Genomic DNA, 15,317 nt, shown 5'->3' with positions numbered 1-15,317 from the left:
GTGTAATCTAGGATACAAAAAACGAACCAACCTTTTTACGTGGGAGCTATGGAAATTAAATGATAAGTTACTTAAGGATGAAATATTTTTTTAAGTGAGTGGTATGATTCGGCTACTACCGTGAGTTAGTACCCGAGAGTCAAACGGCTTACTCCCTCACCTGTAATGGTGCGTAGTAACTTAGGACCTCCCAATGTCCGTCCGGGTCCATCCATGCGCACACCACCATCCAGCGAAAATCAAGCGAAACTCGATTTGAGCCGTAAGTTGCAGTTTCATTTGAGGAATATTCTACGTCCAACTCACGGCTCAAATCGAATGACGGTCGGGGCGCAAATCAGATTTCACTCGGGGCGCGACTTGGAAGTTCCCGTAATCCGCACCCTCGCCATCATCTACGCAGTGAAGATGCTGCCATTTTTCCCCAATACATATCGGGAATGAAACGCTTTGCTTACTCAAGAGTCAACGAATGATAACAAAGCGTTTGTAAAAGCGTTGTGAAAATGTCTGCACGCGTACCCAGTATACGTTCTTAGCAATTGTTGTTCTTTTTTCTTTCATTAGATATTCTTTGCTTATGTACCGCTCTACTGTAGTGCTAGAAATGGCGATGTGGATAAAAAAATATTTAAATAATGACGTAGAAGCTCGCTCAACCGCAACTCATACTAATGTCTACATTAAATAATCCACTTATGCGTATGGCAGAGAGCTGTTAAGTCGCAGCGTGTATTGATCCCGTGCGCTGTGCAGTAGTTGGCGTCCGCTTCACCTTGGTATTTTAGTACTCGAACTGCACTCAATGGAACGGCGGTAACGACGTCATGGATGGCAGTTGGTGTTGCGCATGTATGCTACACAACTGATTCATCTGAGACAGCGGTTCTCTGCTATTAAATATTTAGTACCGACGCGAAAGTACTTTTTGTAGCATGGAGATTGGATTCAGTTCATTTTCATTTCATTTTATTTCTTTAAAGATCCCCGAGGGGGTGGGTACCAAAAGGTGGGTACCAAAAGTAACGAACGTAGAAGCCAATGATTTAACATAGAAAAAACTTGATGTTTTTATCAAGGATGATGGGCAGGTAATGGTTGCGATTTCGCTGGGAAGGTCGTCCCAATTTGGTGCTGTACGAGGAAAAAGTGAGGTAGAAAAAGTAGAGGTCCGGGTGCGTGGCCAAGCAACTTGCAGCGAATGGAACTTTTGGTGAGAAATGTGTTTTGGGGGAATGATATAAGGTGGGGCACGCAAAGAACTATGAAAACTTTAGTGTAAAAAAGAAAGGCTGGCAATACGACGGCGAAGTGCTAGGTCAGTTAAACTAGATTCTACTTTGAAACCAGATATGCTGCAGTGGAACAGTATGAAGAGTGAATGAATCTAGCGGCTTGGTTTTGAAGTGATTCGGTGACATGTGTAAGATAAGATTGCCAGGGTTACCAAATGGGCGATGCGTATTTTGCTTGCGGCCGAACAAGGGATTTGTATGATTGTAATTTTACGCGTTGTGGAGCGAGGCGTTGTTCGTGGCGGTGCCCTTGTGTGTTGTAAACCACTACAGTGTGTGGCCATAATTTGAGTCTTAGAACGTAAGTTATGTGGAAAAGAGTACATATATAAATTAAAACAATTTGCATTTTTGACTTCTCTTTTTCTGACTTATTACAATCAAGCTTCTTAAATACCCACTCTAGACATGCTATTAATATTCTCGGGCCGCTAGTTCTGCCTTGTTTGACGCCCTTCTAGATAAGGAGCATCCAATTATTTTGATGGAGCGTTACCGCGCCCGTACGCTTTCGTGCATGTGTTTTCCAAAAGTATTACGCTCGCCTCTAGTGCATCGTGTTCTTTCCATGAGTCGAGCACTGCGGCGGCGCCTACAGGCCCAAGACGTTGTGGTAGTTGATGCAGTGTAAACTAGTTTGCTCTTGTCCGTGAATTTTTAATCTACACGTCTGATTTCGTGAATGTGGTGTCCGGTTTAGTGAGTATAAGGCATGATCCCTCCGGATAGGCAGAATAGGTTTTAGAAGAACGAAAAAGTATTAAGTGATACTTTGTACGAATCTATCAGTAAAACGAGGTTGGAAAAATTACATCTTTTTCCGCAATTGTAACAGAAGGTTTATTGGTTTTATTTCAGTAACATTGCCACCAAACACTTCCACACTCCACAAACACATCATTTCTATTATCTCACAAGCATCTTGTCGTACACAACGTGTTAAAAAAAAAACAAGCAGAATCTACACCATTTGTAGTTAATTTTGCACAATAGTTGCAACAACACCAAATACAAAAAGAAAACAACAGCAGTGTTGACTGCAGCGTGCAAAAAAATACAGGAGCACACACTAATTTTTTACCCGATATCACTGCTCATTGAGTAATGAGTAGCTGCTTCGCAATGTGGTGATGACACAGAAAATGGTTATGAAAATAAATTATCGTCGCATGAAATGATGCAACACCGGAATGGGGACCTACACATCGGCGCAAAATTGACAGCTCATCAACGGGAAACACTGTCAGATCAAAATTGTAGTTACAAAATAAACTACACTCAGGAGTTGAGAGTGTAACATCTCTTTGGCATTACTGTATCGCATTTTTTACGCCTGAGGCTTTGGTATTAGATATTTATAGCAGAGCAGAGAACCAGCCCAGTTACGGCGCACGGTACATGGTAGGTGCACTGGCGCCTGCACACAACCGGTTTTGCCCCCTCCGCGCCGGCGCAGTAACGCTGGTCGGCTACCATTTACCATATCGGGACTGCTTCTAGGTTGTCATACCTCTCTGCCATTCGTCACCGTGACTATTGCCAGAGGTCTGCACCGATGATGACGATACCCGTTGGAGCACGCGTAAAAATGCCTCATGTTACAAAAGCGCCCGACCCCAAACGTATCGTCCGTACAAGGGAATCTCTACAACACAAAAACAGGACAGTGCCAACCACACTATATACCTTTATTTAGGCTGAATTCTCCCGCACAATTGTGTCTCTGCCTCGCACAAGCCTACACGACTTTCCTGGTCCGCGAAACGTTGTTAATTGTACACTTCATAGAGATGAGGCACGACATCGTTTCACCGTGCTGGAGAAGTAAGATGAGACATAAGTTTTCCATTTCATTTCTTCGCAGGCAGTGACTGCGCGCGAAGTCCCCGTTACTTCACGTGTGAAGATAAGGCACTCTTCATTTCAGCAGAAAGCTATAAAACTGCGCTGTGCTCTTCACTGCGTTCCAGTGGCCTTGGCGAAAGGTCAGTGTCGCATGTAACACTACGCCAGAAATATCAGATTACTGCTGACTTCCTTTGACACTACCGAGATGAGGGAGGTCATTTCAAACCTACGGTAAAAAATACGATGCACCATGGTGACTGGAGACTGCTGCCCTTGAGGCCCTGCCTTAAAAATACTAGAGGAGGATTCTATGTTATGAGCTTCAATAAGTTTGATTCTTCCATTCAGACCATGCTTACCAAGTGATATGGATTGCTATCAGTTTGTTGTTTATTGCTCGAGGAGACTGTGCGGTTCCTAACCTTCTGCATAGATATTGATGCCCGTATTTTCCCGGCAGCTGCCACTGCTCCCTAACTCTGGGTCTTATTAAACAGTATTTGTGTCTTCTGAACGAGACATTACCCAGAAATGCATCCCAGAACAGGGGCGGTAACAAATGGTAAACTACACAGCCACACAATGCACCAAACGACAAACTTCACCCCCTGAAGAAACTCATATAAAATTTGACCTCAAACAACGCATTCATCGAGTGGTTCCGCGTTAGGCAGTGGTGCTAACACTTTCTAAATGCCTTAGCACTTAAAGTATAATCTAAACAAGCAATCAGTCAAGTGGCGCCCAATTTGAATGGAACACATGCGACGTCGGCAGTGTTACACAATCTTAAGTGCGACAACGCTATAACGATGGATTTTCTGCGCGTTCCTCTCTTGCCGCTTGAAATTAGCAGCAAAACTCTGACGTCCCTGCGGCACCATGTTGCCTGCCTTTTTTGCCTTTCTGACTTTAGAAACACTGAATTTTGTAGAATAGAGCAGTTTCTGGAGGAACCAAAATGTCAGTGCTGTTAAGCGAATTATATGTAGCTTAACTGCCCAAAATGTGCGGGGTATCTTTTGCTACAAATCAAACCGTGTATTGCCGACGATGAGATTACCGAACTCCCGCCTGCGAGTCGTGCGAGTGTGCGCATGCCAGCTGGTAGTCGACCCACGGAGCAGTCCATAGCTAAGCTGCGGCCCCGCAAGATGTCGCGGATAATTTATACTGAATTTTAAAAAATATTTAAATATAAAACGGGGTAATGCCGCCCCATTACAGGAGTGTGGCGCACGTTAATTGATTTGAGGTTATGTTTAAATTCTTCACCGTTAAAAGATGTGCGACTTGATAAGGAGCGGGAAATACCGTCGGTTCGCAAGGGAAGGAAACCTCTTAACCTAGAATTTTGCCCCGAACAATCGAGTCGCGAGTATTTGCCTACTGAAGCAAAGACGGCAACCGGCAAGTCACAAAAACAACTAGGAATACTAAGCGCACAAAAGTATGCCCTAGGCCCCCAGCCGAGAACAATCTCAAGATCCTCCAATTAAGAAATTGTCCTTGACGTACTAGAACAGAGCCGTCAATCCCGCCGTGACCAAAGTCAGCACAAGTTGCGTGAAATCCGTCCTCGAAGGTTTACCCCGCGCTCTCGAAGGTTCATCACTCGCAGCTAAGGTTGGGTCCACTTTCCTCTCATAGCACGTGTTGCTGAGGGGATCGTAGATGTGCGTATCCGTGTGCGCGCACTTCCGCTTGTTAATAAAGTGGCTCCGCGTACCTAGAGTCAGGTGAGATACGTCTGGTGTGTCGTGGCCGTGGGACGCGGGGCGGGCACCACACTCTACATTCCCGGGGGGTCCTCCGGCGCAGCGAAAACAGTGAAAGTTTTTGTAGTTGGCGAACTTGCGCGGTGAGTATACAAGAGCGGTATAACTGGAGCAAAGAAGCACTTCGTTGGCAGTCGCACCCTTTCTGCAGCTCGTGATGGCAGCACGGCACTCGCGCAGTCCTGGTACTTCGTGCCAAAAGGTCGGCGATGACGTCTCCCCTACCTTAAGCCTACATACAAGTCCGTTAGTGCCGTACAACGCGCGACTCATCTTGCCATAGCGGCCCTTGGACAGGCTGTCCAGGACCGTCACCGCCTTCCAGGGACGATTGCAGCGGAGTTCCAAGTTCCACGGCCTCAAAGCGTCAAGGTCTTTGTTGCAGGCGGCGCAGAAAATATTTGCGTACATTATTCTGGAAGCATTGCTGTAAACAGGAACATTCTGCAGAGCCTTGAGCTGATCGCCATGGCCGTGACAGTGGCTCACCAAGTCCGGGTCGACAGCAGGATCGTCTGGGCATGTGGCGAACGCATAGAACTCGCGGCCATTCTCGACGACGCACCGCCAGCGAGACGGCACAGAGACTGTGGCTTCACCGCTGGATGGATAGGATGGCGGGTCACTTCGATCGACGCAGCAGTCGCCGTACTGCCGACAGTCCGCGTCACAGCGGCACACGTGTTCTGTACTTTCTGGGGACCGACTAGAGCAGAGGTCCTGGCTGTGAGGGCACACACCACCAGCCAGCTGTTGTACACGAAGACTGCTCCACCAGTGTCCGGCGCTGACTTCATCGGCGAGTACCTGATTAGTAAAAAAATAGACACCGCAAGGTGAAGTAATTTCAGTAAGTGCACTGAAAGTAAAGGTATACAATTCTACAAAGTTCTGAAGGGGAGCATGAAATCCTTAACTTCCGATGGATCGTAAACTTATATTACACAGAAGGAAGTAACACCAGCTTGGTATAAAAGCGGTTGACGTGAGCTCATGACCTAAGGTTGTAAGAATTCACATATAAGAATCGGTGCGCAAGCCCAGAGGTTCACGTTTCATTCATCATAAAGCACAGGTACGTACACTCAGCCAAATATTTTAACTAGCGTGCGAGCGACGATTTATCTGTTTAATGACACTCTTAAGAAGGAACAGCCCAGCAGAGGACGGGCCCAGCCGAGCGCGGTTTCTGATCATGCACTTAACCCCGACAAGTTCGCAACTTGGCTGCCGTCACACGGCGGTGACGCATGAGGAGCCACAGCTCGCGCACGCTAGTTAAATATTTGCCCGACTGTACCTTTTACCACGGCTGAGTAACGTACCCTTGTAGGAGAAAATGTGATTTATATGCCATTGTAAAGAGAGGTTTCTTGCGGTTTATGTAACCCTCCACCGCAATGATTGTTGCTAGAGAGTGATGGTAGTGATTTGGTAGGCTGGATAAAAATTAAGGCAGTATGATCTCACAGGTAAAAATCACGACAGACAGAATGCCCTTAGCACCGACTGAAAAACGTTTTTTACTCAATCAGTCCACGCGCAAACGCTCTCTGACTAGCCACACTCCCACTTTGGGGATGAGGTCAAGCACAAAACCCCTCCCCCGTTTTTTCGGGTGCTTTGGATAGTTTATGGTATTCTACTACAGTCAATGCAGAGACTATATTCAATGTTTCATGTCTGTGAAAAGGTGCAAACTGCAATCACCCGTTCTGACTGTCGCAAGGCCTACGTACATAAATGTTATGCTTATCAGTTCTATCAGCTAAACGCCCTGAAAACAGGTGCATCCGCACCTTTCAAGAAAGTGCAAACATGGCATGTCCCACAAGCACTGTTCGGCAAGCAGTACGAGATTGTGGTAGCGGTCTCAGCCTCACCCGACAGCGTCTAGCACACGCACTATCAATAGCTCGCCGCCGTCTTATCATCCGCTGCGCGCTTGGTCGGGGGTTCAAGCCAAACCACAGGCTGCTGATGACAGCCGCGAACCTTGGCGGCAACCTGTCGTCTTCATTCCTATCTTCGCCCGGGCTTCTGCCATTATTATAAATGTTGGAGCCAGAGCATATATTTGTATACGTCCTATCCTTGCAACGTGAAATCGCTTCAGTAGAGAGTTTTAGCTGACCCTTCTTAACGACCCGCTCAGCTGCCGGTGGCCCGCTCAGCGCGCGCAGAGCGTCAGCAGCAAAGCCAATTTTAGCTAAGCGATAACGTCTCCACGACAGGGACCCATCCTTGTGGGAGTGTAAACCAAAATGGAATCCAAAGGAAATATAAAATCGCGATTTTGGTCCCTCAAATAATGCAAAATAAGTTGCGCAGTGCCTCACTTCACCTTTTTTTATATAATGCAGCCGCTTACATGCACGGTTTAATGGTTTTAAACAATTTAAAGGAAGCCGTTCATCGCTGGAATAGCCAAGACAGGTTCTTCTTTCTCGGCGCTGCTAAGAACATACAGTTTCATACTAATGCAAACTAGAGGGAAATCTGCCGCCACTGTCTAAGGGAGCCGCGCTTCAGCGAGCGTTACGTCACGTACGCGGCAGGGACGTTCCACTTGTCCTTGGCATGGCTCAACAACAGGCTAAAAACTTGGCTTTGGCTGCCAAAACGCAGCAATGTTACTACAGAAGATTAATCGAATTCGTTTTGATATTATAAAATTAAAGCTGTAGAAACATTTCTTTGTCAGGGATAATTTATCAGCTTCATGCAAGATGAGCAAGAAAGAGATGTTACCCTTGTTTGTTCATTTTACCTTCGAGACAAAAAAAGAAGCCATGCGGTTAGCCAAGCCAAGTAAGCTAGGAACGGCGCTAGCTGCAATGCGCCGCCCACGGCGGCCCGATACTGCAGCGCCAGATTTCCCTCTAGTATTTATTAGTACGAAACTCTATGGCATAGATGATGGCGAGCTCTTCGGTCGACGTTTTTCGCTTCTGTTCTAAAGCTCGTACAAGTGTGTGGCATCTTCGCCTATTTGGAAGCGCTTTCGCTTTTCTTCCGTTCGTGTTTCAACTCAAGAAACGGAGTTCGCCATAGGATAGCGGAACGGGGCCCCGCCCCGGAATCGCCGCCAGCGCCCTAGCGCGCCACGCATGCGCAATGGCGCTCCCGCTTGCTATCGGAGCGAAGCGGGCCGTCAGAAACAATCAGCTAAATCTCTCTAGTAATGCTGACTAACCAAAGGCGGAATATTCAGTTTTGTCTTTTATATATCCGTCTCGAGGTAGCACCGACCGACTGATTGCAGACGCTCAGGTGTCACGCGGCGCAACCAAGGGGGTGGTTCGGTTTCTGTGCACGGCAATTTTCAGAGGCCTCGCAAGAGCGGCTACGTCACGATTGAAATGGACGCGGGATGGACATTTTTAAAACGAAAAAACTCAGAATTCCCATACAGACCAGCAATTAGCTCGGATGATTGTGCTCATTAGATGGTGCGTTCAAAGTGCGGACATGTTCGATCGCGTTATTTTAAATGCAGAGCATTTCAGTAACTCACGATGTCACCCGCATTGACGTCCGTAGTCGTAGTCCGCACTCCTCCCCCTACACTATATAAAAAAAAATACTATCCGGCGCCTGGTTTCGATCACTCGACCCTGCGGGCGGAACGCAATGTACATGGCGCTCTGCCCACTGCGCCACAAAGCCGACACAGAATGGGAGGCTACGAACACGCCTTATATCCTTGACTCATTCAAACTACGTCAAGAAGCTGCTGATACAACGCATTCACTACCACCAACTCCCCAAACACCAAACTTTAACGCAATACACCCACCCCCTATGCGACGCATTTACTCGAGTCCCCCTCGCGGGGAGATGGGCCCAATTTTTTGGCTGTGTTCCGCACCTCGATATTTCAAAGGATCATTGAACACTATTATCTGACTTGAAGTGGCAGATGTGCTTGGTTTATCTCGACGATGTCATCGCGTTTGCGCCCATATTTGATTAATATTTGCGACGGCTATCTTCCGTTATTCAAGCCATTCGATCGGCAAGTCTCACGCTGAAAGTGGAAAATGTAATTTTGATACCAGGAGCTACATTTCTTGGGGCAAGCCCGATCCTGACAAGATAGAAGCGGTGAGCGAATTCCCGACCCCTGCGGACAAAAAGGCGTTTCGACGATTTGTGTGCCTTTGTTCATTCTTACGTGAATAAGCAGGCTTTTCTTCAAACGTCTTTTCAGAATGTACCCACCACGGTGGATCAGTGGCTCTGCATTTTCGCTGCTGAGCCCGAGCTCACGGTTTCGATCTCAGCCGAAATGACCGCTTTTCTAATGGAGGCGAAAAGCGAAACGCCTGTGTCTGTAGATTTAGGCGCATGTCAAAGATCCACAGGTGGTCAAAGCTAATCAGCAGTTGTCCACGGTGTAGCCTCGGGACGTAAACCTCCAATCAATCAATCAATCAATCAATCAATCAATCAATCAATCAATCAATCAATCAATCAATCAATCAATCAATCAATCAATCAATCAATCAATCAATCAATCAATCAATCAATCAATCAATCAATCAATTAACCAATCAATCAATCAATCAATCAATCAATCAATCAATGTTTTGAGATTATACTAACTTTAAGGCTAAAGAAACTGTTTGGTGGTACTTTTCTGAAATTGAATCAATTTGTCTAAGCTGCGGCAGTGAAAGACTTCCTAACTATTATTTCTTTACCTTAGCGTAGTTAGGGGCTGTATATCAAAGCAAAGCTGTACTGGGTGAAGGTGAGTCTGTTATTTCTTTAAACACTGCTATTTAGGTCACGTGTTTTCTCCGGCCCTCCCCCGCCCCGAATGAAGACCAACTTCTGCGATTTCCGTCAGCATTTTCTAACGAGCGAAAGGAAAAAAGCGGAGACGATATGCACAATTGTGAGAATTGAAGACGGCCTTCAGCTGGTTAGCTACGCAAAAAACCTAATAAGCGCTTGTTTATTTGCTGTCCGTTATCTTTTTTTCTTCCGCATATGAGTGGGTGATATTGCGGGAATAATTCTGCCGGGCCTAACTCACCGCTTTGCGCAAATTCCTACAGCGAATTTTAATGCCAATGGAAGAAAATTCCATTTATTTACTTATTCCTGGTTAGAAAGAGTACGAAATTACCACCGCCAACGTTCACAGTGCGGATCAAGGTGTTGAAGCATGAAGAACGTGGTATTTTTAAAGGCCAACTGCAACGAAAATTTACCTGCCCCAAAGTCTGCTTCAACGTGTGGTATGAACCACAAAAGTCTCTTGTGACCTAATTTTAAACTCCACAAACTCGCAGTTTTTTCATTAAAACCGTTCGAAAACACGCCACTTGAGCCGATGCAGCCCCTAGCGGAGTGTCGCCACAACTTGTAGCCACTGCGGCGAACTTCCGGATGTGACGTGCCAGTCGGGACTCCCGTGCGGCCGCCGCCTCTCCTTAGTAGCCCTCTTACGCGCGGCTTCACGCGAAAACGCAGTGTAATCGTGCCTCTTGCTTGAATAATTGCTTTCACGCGTTCCCGTAATGCGAGAAGTATTGGGTTGCTGAGACGTAAAGAGCAAATTCGAAGAGTGCCGGGGCCTGTCTACGCAAGGCAATACACCGTCGGCAGGTACAGCAGCTGCACAACGGCCTATTTTGTGCTCGCGACGGTGGCAGCAGGCTCTCGGTCGTCTCGACGAGCACGCGAGTCGCGGGTACGGCCTACGCGAGGGGATACGCTGTGGGAGCGTCTGGTCGGTGCGTCGGCGGGCAAACGAGTACGGCGATTGTGTGGCGCACTGCAAGATCGCGGCCGGGCGGCTCCACGAACGGCCGACGCGAGACGATACACAGTTGTCACGGCTGGTCAGGGCACAAATGGGTGCGGAAGCTGTGGTAAGCTCGCGGTAGGGCGTCTCTACGAGTGCGCAATACGCAGAACGGCTGACGCGAGACAATAGAGAGTTTTAGTATAGCTGAAAGCACCACTTTAGCGCGCCCATAGCGTTAGCGGGCACGCTAACCGTCGCGTAACGAGGCGCTATCTGTTCTGATTGATGCCCGCAAACGTTAACGCCACAGCTAAAACGCTATATTAAAACTCTCTAATGGCGCTGTTGTCGCGGCCGGTCGCGGCGTGAACGAGTACGGCAGATAGCTGTGCGGCCCACTGCATGATCGCGGCCGGTCGACTCTTCGGAGAGCGAGTTGCGCGAGTACGGCCGACGCGATTGATTGATTGATTGTGGTGTTTAACGCGCCGACGCAACGTAGGCGATGAGGCGCGCCGTAGTGGAGGGTTCCGGATCAATTTTGACCACCTGGGGATCTTTAACGTGCGCCGAAATCTCGAACACACGGGCGTTTTTGCTTTTCGCCTCCACCAGAAAAGCGGCCGCCGCGGCCGGGAATCCAACCCGCGACCTCGTGCTCAGCAGCGCAACGCCTTAGCCACTGAGCCACCGCGGCGGGTACGGCCGACGCGAGGCGATACGATGTTGTCACTGCTATCGCGCCGTTCGGGGCGGGAAAAAGTACAGAACGAGGAGCACGTTCAGTTAAAACAACTTCGTCAAAAAAAAAAAAATAAATAAATAAATACTAACCGCTGCTGGCAACATTTCTCTCACTAGTTAGAAAAAAATATATAAAGAAGGGGGGGGGGGGCGCATTTGGTAGCATTCAGCCTCGGGAAAGGTCACTGTTGCACCACGCCTTCGGAGACAGTGCAGTGCTTTCGTCGCTGCATGTCATCATTATCTAAATATTTGGCGCGGGCACGCTGCTAACGGGAATAAAAGTGCCCGTGTGAACAAAAATAATAAAATTCTGGATTTCAACTTTGAAAACGCGCTGAATTTAAACCTAATACTTCACGCTAGCCCGCATGTTTCGACGTTTTTCTCCCGCTGTAACTTTTTTTTTCTCTCACAAACATAGGATGATTCGACCGGCGCAAGGCATATTGGCTGTACCGGCGCCCATCTAGCGCTCCACACTGCCTTTTGTGTACCCATTTCCTAGCTCCCAGTTTATCCACGGCGCCTCGCGATGCCTGTGTTTTCGTTTTACCGGACGACAAGAGGCGCGCCTCAGCAGCTCACAGCGAAGCAATAATGGTTTTACGAACTTCCCAAACCCTTTTCGCGCATGTTTTAAATGTTTGAAGGCGCGGACGACCCTGAACGCATCGAATGCGTGCCGTCTTGGCTTTAGCCCTCCCTTTCCCAAATATAAGCTTTACTACTATTACTCTCACAGCCAGCCGTGCGAAAATCCGCCGGCTGCGCCAGCTCGATTCCTGAGTGTAACGTCATTTCCGGTCGTCTGTAATGGCCGCCCTTTTTTTCAAGTTTCGGTTTTAAAATAGCGTTTTTGATCTTCGTTTACGATGCGGCGACGCATATTTGGGCACCCAAATTTTGCAGGTAGCAACTTTTAGGGCAACACTACCGGAAAATAGTGCATTTAAGGAACTGAAAATTTCGTTGCAGTTGGTTAAGGAACCCCTTGTATGGGACGAATAAAAAACGTGATTGGCAGCTTGGAATAAAAGTAACGGTCGCGGGTTCGATTCCCGGCCGCGGCGGCCGCTTTTCTGATGGAGGCGAAAAGCAAAAACGCCCGTGTGTACGAGATTTCGCCGCACGATAAAGATCCCCAGGTGGTCAAAATTAATCCGGAGCCCTCCACTACGGCGCGCCTCATCGCCTGCGCTGCGTTGGCGCGTTAAACCCCACAATCAATCAAATCCATAAAAGGAACCACCGCACACGCAGTTATTTATTTTGGCAGCGCTCCGATGTATACATATTTACTGTGTAGTGAAGTTAACAGGGCAGTGGGCAGTTTGGTAGGGAGGGCAACAGGTTTGCGCCAGGTAGAGTGCGGTCCCGGAAAACAGCTGTAAATCGCAATAAATACAGCCATGTGAACTTTTTTCCACTTCATTTTGCGTCTGAAGCGGGTGTGCACTATTACAAATTTTGGCGCGTTTCTTATGGACCGTAATTAAAGAGTAGGCACCGCCTTTCCTGCGAGCGTATTGCCGCTTCTCTAATTTGCACTGAACCCATGAAGCACTGCAAAAAGGACGTACTTTGTTACAGTGGTTTCCAGAACACTCCGGCATCAGGGGCAATGTCATCTCTGATGGAATACAGCGTGAGGTCAACCTTGAGCTGAACACCCTAAGTGCCTTTCCCCAAACTGCCACCGGTGAATCATCCCCATGGGATAGGGCATGAAACTGCAGCCGTGGCGGAAATCCAGACCTGCAGTACGCCACCCTCTATGCTGTCGCCCCGCAATGTACGATGTCACAGCAGCTATCGCAAGTCGAGGAGGTTTTCTACATACGATCCGTATACCAAACTGTTCACCCAATCCCCTTAGTGTGTTAGTGTGTTATGCATCGCCTGCCCTCGATGTGGACTGCCCCCCCAATATTTTTTAAAAGATAAGACTGGTGACATCAGCTGTGCGTTCCTTTTGCGGTATCAGGGAGGATACTGAACACGTGTTGTTCGTCCGCGCTTCTCGTCGGTGCAAATGACGGAGCAAAGCTAACTACGGGTGAAACATGCCAGCATTTATGAATTTTCTGCTACTGGAACAGCCAAGGCATTGCGGCCGGGGTTTGAAAGCTCTTATGACTTTCCTGAAGGACTCCAGACTCTAGGCCTGCTCCCTCTGTCGCTACCTTAGCTTTTTTTATTCATGTGTTTGTCAGATTCTTTTTATTATTACTGCTTTTTACCCCGTAACCCTCCTCACATTTTCACCAACAAGTAGCAAGCCCACTATTGTGCCAGGCAGAAGCCTTAGGTGTGTATACAAGATCTCGTCTCTCTCCAGAAAAAATACCCTGCCCTGATCCACGTGGTTCTACGTCCCATCCAAACAAGTGCGTGACATAAAGAAGATTGACCGTTGCGCCGTTCGAACTAGTGAAAGAAGAAAAATACGCTTGTTTCTGATTTGCGATTTCGCACAATTCTCGTAAATAAGCGAAATTATACGAGGCGTACAGTTTGGAACTAGCAGGCAAGCATGCGCTGTCGCTTTCGCATTTGGTTTATGATGTGCTGGAATAGCTTAAACTGCGGCTTCATGTTGCTTTAACTTAAAAAAATCTTTGACTGAGTTATCCATAATCATAACTGAGATAAAACTTCCAACAACTATGTAGTCGCTCCAGCAGTCCAAAATAACACAATTTGATTCGGGATAGTTCCGATAAAACACAGAGTTAGACCATTTGCCTTTACGATACCGCTTCAACAGAATTCGACGCATTGATTGTAAGCAGGAAGTTCTAATCGTTTGCAACTCCACGACGAACTAATCAGGTCAAGTAACTCAACAGAGAGCAATTGAAGGGTTGTCCGTTTATGCTTACTCGTAACTTCACCCCAATTCCTCTGCGCAAGGTGGCAGCTTGTTCACTTTCCGCCAATTTCTAGCCCAAGCCGAAGCAATGTGTTTCCTGAACCCATAAAATTCTGAAATGAAAAATCGAGGAGATAGATTCAAGTCTCGCCTGGCAGAAATACCTCAGGTGAGGAGTGAAGTAATGGTGTCCATCAGAGACAATTCACAAATACCTCATGGGCGGACGGACCGATTTAACGGAGTCTATCAGAGACAAACCTGTGAGAGCAGCCCCGTTAGAGAACAGTATACCGGCCACCCACCTGAGCCAAGGACTTGGGTATCCAAGACGCGCAGAAAAGTAGGAACAACGCTGGGAGTACCCGGAGAAGCTCTCCTCGCCGACGGCGGATTCGTCCTTCGGCGCGCAGCAGCATCGGCCCGCGCTGTTGCGTGGCTGCGTGTCTGGCGCGATTCCACAAACTCATCAACAAACTCCTCCAGGCGTTCTCGGGCAGCGCTGATTCCGACGACCGGGCAACCCTGGCCCCCTCCCTGCTTCGCCGACCGGGAAACTGCGGCAGCAGCGCGGCGCGCCTTTTGAAAGCCGCCAACCGCCGCCGCAACCGCAAACACTCGCGCGGCCGACGGCGGTTGGGGGCCGAGGGGAGCACGTGACTTTGAGTCTGCGTCTGTCTTCCCCTCGCCCGCCGCTTCCCACGTTACTCCTTTCGTGTGACGACGGCGCGCGACTCGTGGCTTCTTGTTTTTTTTTTGCGGGCCCCCTACGGACGAAAGGTTTCCAGGGTGCTTACGAGGCGCACGAAGCGATAAAAAGATACAAGATAAAAGAGGGGCGAGTCCTTGCCGCGGTGCGCTGCGGTCTTCGGCGGCGCGCCGTTGACGAAGCGTCGAAGGAGCTGCGCTCCGGCTGACGAGCTCGATGACGCCCGTGCGTTTGCCACTTCGCGCCCGGGTAGATGCGTGACAGCATTGTCCATTTTACATGTCAGCCTTTTTACCTTCTCAAAGTA

At 48.2% G+C, this 15,317-nt stretch overlaps 1 protein-coding gene across 1 annotated transcript; it reads right to left on the bottom strand.

Annotated features, from left to right (window-relative positions):
• Nucleotides 1-2,110: 2,110 nt before the first annotated feature.
• LOC144172785 (uncharacterized) lies at nt 2,111-14,963 on the bottom strand. Its single transcript, XM_077701389.1, has 2 exons — nt 14,607-14,963; nt 2,111-5,728 (listed from the first exon to the last, which is right to left on the bottom strand). The coding sequence occupies exons 1-2, from the start codon at nt 14,769-14,771 to the stop codon at nt 4,661-4,663; spliced, it is 1,233 nt and encodes a 410-aa protein (XP_077557515.1). The 5' UTR covers nt 14,772-14,963; the 3' UTR covers nt 2,111-4,660.
• Nucleotides 14,964-15,317: the final 354 nt, after the last annotated feature.

Source organism: Haemaphysalis longicornis, unplaced genomic scaffold (genome assembly GCF_048455015.1).
Source record: "Haemaphysalis longicornis isolate Haplotype H1 unplaced genomic scaffold, Haemaphysalis longicornis Haplotype H1 scaffold_26, whole genome shotgun sequence".
Taxonomy (NCBI): domain Eukaryota; kingdom Metazoa; phylum Arthropoda; class Arachnida; order Ixodida; family Ixodidae; genus Haemaphysalis; species Haemaphysalis longicornis.
This window is presented reverse-complemented; position numbering and strand designations above follow the sequence as displayed.